At 49.0% G+C, this 9,700-nt stretch overlaps 1 protein-coding gene across 2 annotated transcripts in view; it reads right to left on the reverse strand.

The window, feature by feature from the left end:
• Nucleotides 1-9,263, reverse strand: part of GPM6B (glycoprotein M6B) — a 160,222-nt gene extending 150,959 nt beyond the window's left edge. For both annotated transcript variants that reach the window (XM_044391903.3, XM_057310138.1), the window contains exon 1: nt 9,070-9,263. In XM_044391903.3, coding sequence (XP_044247838.1) covers nt 9,070-9,073 — 4 coding nt within the window. In that variant the 5' untranslated portion in view covers nt 9,074-9,263. The remainder of the gene's footprint in view (nt 1-9,069) is intronic.
• Nucleotides 9,264-9,700: the final 437 nt, after the last annotated feature.

Consider the following 9,700-nt stretch of genomic DNA (forward strand, 5'->3'; position numbering starts at 1 on the left):
ACCCCATGCACGTACAGAACAGCCAATTTCCTAGGCTCCTTCTAACTGTCACTTCAACGTTCTTGCGCTTTTTACACCAGAACTCGTTTCCAAGTGTGCTCAAACTTCTCCAAACAGACCAAGTTAAGGTCTCCAGCGGGGCTGGGGGGGGGGGGGGGACACGGACAGAGGGGGGCACGGAGGTGGGTGCGGGGAAATCGACGGCCGTGGGAAGGGATCTCTGTGAGCAACAAGGGGGAATCCTTCCTCTTACAACTCCTGCATCTCTCAAACACATGGAAAAATGTAATGAAGTCATGACTACAGACCCTCAGGACAGGACGGAACGTGCAGGAAGGTTGCCTTAAAGGCTTAATCTGTAGATTTGATTATAGCTAAGGAGATAAATTCTAAATATGGAAAGGCCATCAAGGTAATTAAGGATATTAAAAAAATGGGACTAGATCCTTGATGTCTTTCTACTTAATGAAGAGCACAAAAGATGATGAAAGCGATTTTGGTAAGCAAGGCCAATTTCATATAGATTTCAGTCCTTTCAGAGCTACGTGCACTGAACAGCAGAACAAGTTACCAAGGAAAGCCAGGCACTCTCTATTCCCGGGGGGTCTGGTCTCAGTAAGGAGATTGTTTAGTTACCATTTTACTCTGAAGAAAGAGTGAACTAGGTGGTCTGCAAGGGTCCCCAGTATATCTCCAGATTCTCTGATGATGCTGGAAAAAAGGGTTGGAAAAAAAAAAAAAGAAAAAGAAAAAAACCAACTTCCTTCAGCGAGAAAAATAAAGCATCCCTTTCGGAAGGCAAACACCCTTTTAACCAGAGATGCTCCTGTTGGGCAAACGTGCTCAACGAAGTCCCCAGTAACGCCCCTACTGAGATTTTGGAACACTGTGAAGCAGCAAGGGGTTTCAATCCCTCTCATTCTAAAGCAGGGGTTCTCAACATGGGCGGGTTTTGCCCCTTGACGATGGTTATTTGGCCACGGCTGGAGACATTCCTGGCTGTCACACTAGTGTGACAGGCACGTAGTGGGTGGGCACCAGGGATGCTAAATACCCGACAACGCACAGAACAGCCCCTCGTGACAAAGAATGATCCAGCCCGAAACGTCAATAGTGCTGAGGCTGAGAAAACTCGCTCAAAAGGGAACGAGGGGCGCCTGGCTGGCTCAGTTGGTAGAGCATGTGACTCGACGTCAGGGTTGTGAGTTCCACCCCCACATTGGTTCTAGAGATTACTTACAAATATTTAAGAAAGAAAGAAAAGAAAGAGAGAAGGAAAGAAAAGGAGGCTTCTTTTATGTCAGTATCTGTCTCCAGCTGTCCAAGAAGAAAGCACAATTTAACAGCCCTACAGAAAACAAATAGGCAACCAAATACTATGCAGTAACTCTAACTCAACATCCTTTACAATCCATCTTGTCACACCGAGTTCAAGTACACTGAGTTACACACAGCCATTAAGAATAAAATTCAAAAGATCAGGTTTAAATACCTTTTCCTTTGGCAGATTTTTTTTTTTTTTTTAGATTTTATTTATTTGACAGAGAGAGCAAGAGAGCACAAGCAGGAGGAGCAGCAGAGTGAGAGGGAGAAGCAGGCTTCCTGCTGAGCAGGGAGGCCAACATGGGGCTCGATCCCAGGACCCTGGGATCATGACCTGAGCTGAAGGCAGATGCTTAACCGACTGAGCCGCCTGGGTGCCCCTGGCAGATTTTGTTTTCTAACAAAGTCAACAGTTTTTATTCCTAGACATTAAAATCCTATCTTCTGATTACTAGCAAATGTACTTCTTTTTTATTAAGCGGTCAGTTCATCTAGCAGATGTAATCATCAGATGTAAGCATCAACCTATCAAGATGAATTTTAAAATAATTGCCCAAGATTGATCGAGAACAAGAGAATACAAATTGCCTACATCACAAGGAATGAACAGGGGACTATCACTACAGAGCCTGCAGACGATGGGATTAAACAGTTAATACAAGAATATTATGAACAACTTTCCGTCCATAAAGTTGATAACTTAGACAAAATGAAAAGTCCTTAAAAACACAACTCGGCAAAATGAAACAAAGAGAAAATCTGAATAGTACTCTCTCTGTGAAAAAAAAAAAAAATAGAACTTTAAACATTTCACAGAGAAAACTCCGGACCTAGATCACTTCACTGGCAAAATGTTACAAATATTTAAGGAAGAAAAGCACCACTTCTAAGATAACTAATCAAATAAACAAATAGACAAGACTGCGTTCCATTTCAATGCCCACCCTGTCTGGAGTCACACCAAACACGGCCTTTTCCATTCCAGAAAAGCCGACGCTTCTTTCCTTCTCCTCTTCATCCTTCGAAAGGGAGGAGGCAATGGACAATATTAAAAACATATTTGCAAGAGTCACGTCTATGTGCCATTTGTAATTAAAATGCGTCCCTCCGGTCGCCTGGGTGGCTCAGTCGGTGAAGCACTGGCCTTCGGCTCTGGTCATGATGCCAGTGCCATGGGATGGAGCCCCACGTGGGGCTCCCTGTTCAGCGGGGAGCCTGCGTCTCCCTCTGCCTCTTGCCTCCTGCTCCCCCTGCTTGTGCTCGCGCACGCGCGCGCTCTCTCGCTCTCACGAAAAATAAACAAAAATAAATAAAAATGAATAAAATGCATCCTTCCCCCATCTTACTTCCTACTGTTTCCCACCCCCATTCCCTGCTCAGGTCAGGCCAGTTTCTTCAGGATTCCGCCAGTAACTCTGGTCGCTCTTACCTCTCTTCCTCAGCACCTTAAGCCTTTCCACTCTTCCCAAAACAGCTCAAATCCAAGTCTCCACCAGAAGCTTCAGATAAGCTACAAGATCTCACCTTTCTCAGAACTCCTTCTAGACTTCGATTTGGAATTCTACAATTAGACACTGACTATTCTCTGTCTCAGTGGTTGCTTTCCTCTCCTCCCATTGGCAGTTCCATCTGTCACTTCCCTGCTCGAAATCCCTTGGGAATTCTCCCCAACCAGGAGGATAACATGAAGTTCTTCGCTGCTCTTACCTGTGGCGGGGGGGGGGGGGGGGGGGGGGGGGGGGGGGGCGCGGCTGCGGGCCTCGGCGCCCTCACATCCAGGCCACGCCCACCTCCTTGGCCCCGCATCCGGCGGCCTCCCCAACTGCCTGCTCCTGCGCATCTGTACCCAGGGCCTGGGACAGCCTCTCCTGGCCACTGCCACCCTGTCCTCCTGCTCGTCCTTCAAGTCTTCCATCAAGGGTAACTGTTTCCCCAGGGAACCCCACTCTGAAATACCAATACCAATGCCCCCCCAACCTCATTTTCCTTGGAAATTATTCTACAGGAGCTATACCTACTTCAATTATAATTCTTCATCTGTCTTTCGGAGATGGCTGTGCTGATTTGAGGACAGAACCCAGTTTGGGGGTTTAATTAATTTATATATATATATATTTTTTTTTTTTTTTTATTAAGTTATCGCTACATGTAAGGTAGGGCTAGAACTAGAACTTACGACCCCGGGATCCAGAGTCACATGGCATCGCAGCGGCGTGCGCTGAACCCAACTGTGGAATAGAATGGAAACACTCCGACCGAGTTACTTTTCAGTCCTGGAGGCAATGATGAAATTCCCCGCAACAGCGTTTCACTCCAAGCTGCCCTGAACTTCAAGAATCTGACAAGAGGGAAGTACTTTTCACCAAGGACGGCAAAATATTTTAAGACATCAAAAGAAAAAAACAGCTAAAGGCAAAAAAAGTAATGACACAACATTCAAACCGCTCTGTAAATTGTGTTCCTGTGTCTGCCTTCAAATTACTTCTGAAACGTCTTCAAGCTCTGAATTCTGTTATTCTGTGAAAATCTGTGCTGAAAAGTATTCATGTTATTGAAGAACAGTACTTAATGTCATTCGCCCTATTTCATTTAGTATGGTTTATCACAGCTTTGTAATACACGAATATAATTTTACATACTTTGTAATCTGTACATTTATAACGTAGGCAGACCTTAACAAAGCTTACCCCACGGACCCACCAAATTCCTCCGTTATTGTCTCCTCCTCTCGTAAACCACACTGACCACCGTCCGCAGCACTTGGCTTCAAGGCTGTTCTGCAGGACATCTACATGCTGCTTCTGCCACCAGCTGAACTGTGTACCTAAGAGGCAGTTGTGTTTGCTCCCCAACCTATTTATGTCAGTTGTATTTGTTACGGTAATTATGAAATTTAATTCCATGCTACACAGACTAATAAAACGTGCGCAAAAGAAAGAGCTTTTAGTTCTTCGAAACCCAAGCCCATTGCTTTGGCAAGTCTTTAAAATGAGTCTCTTGGAAAAATAGTCGCGTGAAACCATGGACAGGACAACTGTAGAGGCTTAAGGGCAGTGCGGTAGAGGACAGAAGAGCATTCTGCACAGAGACGGGCTCCCCACTGCCCTAAAGCTCTCATTTTACTTTAAAAGAATCTGAAACTGAAAATCAGAAGCCCATGGATTTGGGCTGTGATTGACATGCAAGCGAGACTTCAAGGAACCCCAGCCAGGGCTCACACGGAAAGAAAAACTCTACAACGGACTACTGGCAAATTAACGTTTACAGTTAAATAGAATGTTTAAGACGCACATGTGGCACTTCGGATGAGTCACCACTTTGGCATTTTCAATAAACCATCTAACTGCTTGACCCTGGCTGCCGCAGATCAGGATCGTCTCTAAACTCTTGCAGGGGTCAAGTGGTTTGGGCAACAGCTTCTGCTGGAGCAAAAATACACTAATTAATTGTTTCCTGTTTGTCGCAAGCATAACTCTGTGCTACTGGACTATGAGGGTTATTTAAAATTTCAGTTTGCGGCCAGAGACTTAAAGGGAGCTCTCTCCAAGACCTGAGGGTGGGCTCGATGCAAGCTCTTTACACTCACAGGGAGGGAGGCTAGCACATTCTGGAAGGAACTTTCTGCCCAGCTATTCATCAGGAGACCGTTCCTTTGTCTGCAGTTGCATCTGAATTTCTGAGCAAACTTCCAGAACCCAGCACGCGGGCACGCCTGTGTGGTTCCTGGGTGGGGGGCTTCCTTCTGAGGCTCGCCTCGGACGGTGATCCGGGCCGGCGTGTGCGGCGAGGAAAGGTTCTGTGGAGCCGCCAGCTCTCGGGAGAAGGGGGCAGGGGAAGCCAAAGCTGAAAGCACCACAGCTCCGTCCACCAGGCTCCCGGCAGGAGGGCCAGTACCCCCGCTGGCGGGCACGTCAAGATGGCAGCACTCAGCCCTACTACAAATGACGCCGACGACGCTGGCTTCGCGGAAACACGTGGTGTTTCAACAATGAGCGGGCTGTTTTCTCATATTTTTCAAGCATAACATTACCCTCTCCTTTCTTGTTTCTAAATTACTCCCCTTTAAGAGCCCAAAGAAATAACTTCATCGCATCCTTTCATTGTGTAGTAAACGCGGATCAAGAAGAGAAAATCATTTACCTAAGACCGTAGAGCAAGCTGGAGGAACTGCTGCGGCAGACACGCGGCCTCTGGCTTGCCCTGCTTTTCCTCAGTTTCCTCACCCTGGGGACCCGCTGCACCAGCGCCACCGCAGCCGCCGCCGCCGCCGGGGAGCGCGCCAGACCTGCAGGAACGCCGCGCCCATCCAGGCCCGCTGGATGGAAAACTGCTTCTTGAACAAAATCAAAGAGGGTTTGTAGGCACCCTTACAGTTAAGGAAAAACTTCTCTGAACCAGTTGTTTGTAATGCTGTTTTGTGAAATCACTGTTTAAAGTCATAATCCTCATAAAAAACTCCCTTACCACAAAGTGGATGAAAACAATGAGTTACTTTGCTGTCTCCGATCACTTCACATAGAGTTTGCATTTGAAATGATAGGCAACTAATGAAACGAAAAGCAGCATTTCTCTCTGGATTACATGAGCCACGTGCAAGCAAGGCGGATATTCCACAAATGCCTTTACCAGAGGTTATTACACTGAACCGTGTAGTTGCTAAGGTCTTCAGGCCTGTGACTGAGGTAACAGAGTAATGATTCTGGGGGGGGTCTGGCTGGCTCAGTCCATAGAGCGTGGAACCCTTGATCTCAAGGTCCTGAGTGTGAGCCCCACCTTACGCACAGAGATTACTTTTGAAAAATTCTGTTAGGCAACAGGAGTTCCAAACAGATAAAACCAAAGTCAAACTAGGAATGTGTGCGCATGCGCACAGGGGCCCCTGGCCAGATGTGGAACTCTTCCGTCAGCGAAGTAATTAGTTTCAACACGTTCGCTTAGGTGGTGCACTGCCTACGCACAAAATAGCAACATCTTCCTATTGTGCAAAACAACCAAAGTTACTGAAGAGTCCAACACATTTCAAACATCCATTGGTTCATTGCATTTACATGAACTGTCCAGAATAGGCAAATCCCTAGACACAGAAAGTAGATTAGCAGATTACCAGTTGCCACGGGAGAGGGGGAGTGGGATGGGGAGTGACTTCCAATGGGCACAGGGTTTCCTTTTAGGGTGATGACACCGCTGGCGGGTGGCGGCGGCACAACTCGGAATACACCAAAAATCATGGACTTTGTACACTCAAACGTGCAAATTGTGTGGTTTGTAAATTATATCTCCGCAAAGCCGTAAAAAAACCCACAACTCCGTCAACAAGAGCAGGTTTTAAGGCACACTGAAAGAGAAAACTGTATGTACCACTGCTGCTCAGTATTTTTTCAACTTAAAGATGTTGAATACCTTAACATTTGAGTCCAAAGGGGCTTTCATTTCCATAAACCTCACCCATTTTACCAGTAAATGAACTAATACCAGGTTAAGGAAGTGACTTGCGTAAGAATCAAAGTCCCAACTCAAAGCACCAACTCCGAAAATTTTCCCAACATTAAATCATTTCAATTAAAACATTCATAAGGGTATCTTGGGTAATTAAATACATCTGGAAAAATAAAACCAGTTCATGGCCTTGTGGTGTATTTACTAAGAATCTACCAAAGGAAATCAGTAGGTTTCCTTTTGGCATGAAGGGCACTTTTTTTTTTTTAATGTAAAAACTAAAAACTAAAACCAAGGATACTGCCAGAACCAGTGAGGTATGCACAAATTAACATAAATTGGCAACTGAAGTGTAGAGCCAACAATTGTCCCAGATACAAAGTACTTCCTTGAGAACAGGCCTCTGATTTGGGCATTTGCTTCATGAGAACCACCATCTAACCTCCACACCTATTTAAACACTAAAGCCTGCCCCCAATGAAGCCCCGGGTCCTATGAAAGCCATTCTCAAGAAGGTGTCCCTGTGGTAATTGGACGCTCCATTTCGAACCAGTACAAATCCTAACGCCAAGCGTTAATGAACCAGAAATAACTTTATTTCAGGAAAACCAGCTAATGCTTTCCTCAGCACTGCCCTTCTCTAACTTCAACATCTTTGTGCCAAAATAGTTCCAGGCTCAGTGGCAGCCATCTGATTTTAGTGTACGAACCTCATTTAAAAGAGAGCATTAAAAAAAGGAGGGGAGCCTTGAGGGATGCCCAGCTGGCTCAGTTGGTGGAGCAGGGGACTCCATCTCAGGGGTTGTGAGTTCGAGCCCCACCTTGGGTTTAGAGATTACTTAAAAATAAAACCTTTCAAAAAAAAAGAAAGTAAAATAAAAGGGAGCATTGAGGGATGGGACTACTCAGGTGGGGGCATTAAGAGAAGTAGGAACCAGAGTTACAGGTCACACAATTCTGCCCTTTCTAGAAGGATTTTATCATAGCTTTCCCTAACTTTTTGGTAAGAAATTTTCTTGTTGGATTTGGGGGCCTTGTTTCCTTTCATATTTTGATCACCTAGCAAATCAAAAAAGATTTAACTATACAAGTCTTTGCTCTCCCCTTTAAATTCAGAATAAGCTCTCCCTACTGTCCCTCACCAAAATTACAATCAGAACAGAATTACACCCCCTCACTTAGACACACACACACACACACACACTTTCTCTCTCTCTCGCTCTCCTGCTCTCTCTCTCAATAGCAGAGGGATGCAGACTGGCTAAGATGCCACGGGTGGGGATGGGGGACGGGCAGGGATTCCCAAGCCCTGACCATTAACCCGCAATGGTTAAACCCAAGGCGTTCCTCATTAGGAATGCTTCGGCGTGGCTCCTCAGTCTGTGGCTTTTGTGGCGCTTGCGGCTGCAGTCTGGCTGCCACCAGAGAAGGATAACAGAGGAGGGAGAGAAACCCTTTCCCAACCACAGCTATCAGACATTTCCAGGGGTGCGGCGGAATTAGGTTGTTTTCCACGGCATTCCCGAGTTTCCCTTCCCATGGAGTCCCCATTTAACGACATGTTGCTGACGGCAGCGTTTCGGGGTGTTAGGAGGTGACAGAAAGAATCCCACAGCCGCCTAACATTCGCCCCGGGCCAGGTGGGAGATTTTCAATCTCCAGAACTGGGCTTTCACCGTTACTAGTCGATCCCCCCAACTGCACTCGAATCCGCTCGGCAAACCGTCTCCACCTGCGCCCAGGTCCGCATTTTGATAGTTGGAACAGGGGACAAAGAAAAGAGACTCAGCCTCTGACCCATCCTGTCCCTCTCCCTTCCCCCCTTCCTGGTATCAAGGGGGCTGGTCCCCAAATGAGCTCTTGGAAGACTCGGGCGTTTGTTTCGTGTGGGGTGAAGGGCAAGAAGAGCACGGCAGGGTGGGACAGGACCGAACTGGGAGCTGAGAGCTCAGGCGACAGGGTGAGCGTCCCGGGAAATGAGCAAGAGACTCCTCTCCACCAACCCGTAAAATAAAGCCGCCCGGGACGCCCCGTCTGCTCGCTCCGTAGCCCCTCCCGGGAGAACGGCTCTCGCCCTCCCGCGAGCCGCACGCCGGGGGGCAGCCACAGCGCAGCCGGGACGGGGACGCCCCCCCCGCGGGGCAGGGACGCGCACCTGGGCATTCGGGACACCTGCGCCGCGCCCCTCCCACCTCCGGCCTCCGTGCGGGGCACCGAGGAGCCCCGGGAGACCCAGGAGCCCCACCTGAGCGGGGGTGGGGCGGGGGCGCGGGGCCGTGGCCGTGGCGCGGAGCCAACGCGCTCGCTTACCCATGGCTGGAGACTGGCGGGAGGGGCTCTGGCTCCCCGAGGACGGGCTGAGCCGGTGGCACAAGTTTGCTGGTCTGGCGGGCACGTGCGCGGACCGGGTTCCGGGCGGGCTGCTGCGCGGCTGGGCTGGCGGCTGGCGGCTGGCTCCTGGCTCCGGGGCCGGGGTGGGAGCGCCGCGCGGCTCCGCCTGCACTGGGGGCTGGCCGCGCCGAGAGGGGCCCTGACGTCAGCGCCGGGGGCTTTGTGCGCCCGCAGCGAGGGCCCGAACCGGCAGCGGGCGCGCCTGGGTGACCCGCACAGCTGGCGGCTTCCTCTGGGACCCCTAAGCGGGCGCCGAGGGGCGCGGGAACCCGAGAAGCCCGGGGGTGGGGGCGGGGGTAGTGGGGGTCTGGGGGGCGCGGATCCGCGTCCCAGAAACGAACTGTTGAAGAGCTGGAGGGGGCTTTGCAGTCCTAGTCTTCACCCATTGTGCAGATGAAGAAACTGAGGCCTGGGACGCTGAACCAAGGACAGCCCGTGATTGGCAGTTGTCTCCATCCATAGTCCTGGATTCTTCTGTTCATATATGAGCTGCGGGTGATTACTTAATTCAGTGGAGCTCAACCCTGGTTGCACATTAGGACCAGCTGGG

The sequence above is a fragment of the Ursus arctos genome, chromosome X (genome assembly GCF_023065955.2).
Source record: "Ursus arctos isolate Adak ecotype North America chromosome X, UrsArc2.0, whole genome shotgun sequence".
Lineage (NCBI taxonomy): Eukaryota > Metazoa > Chordata > Mammalia > Carnivora > Ursidae > Ursus > Ursus arctos.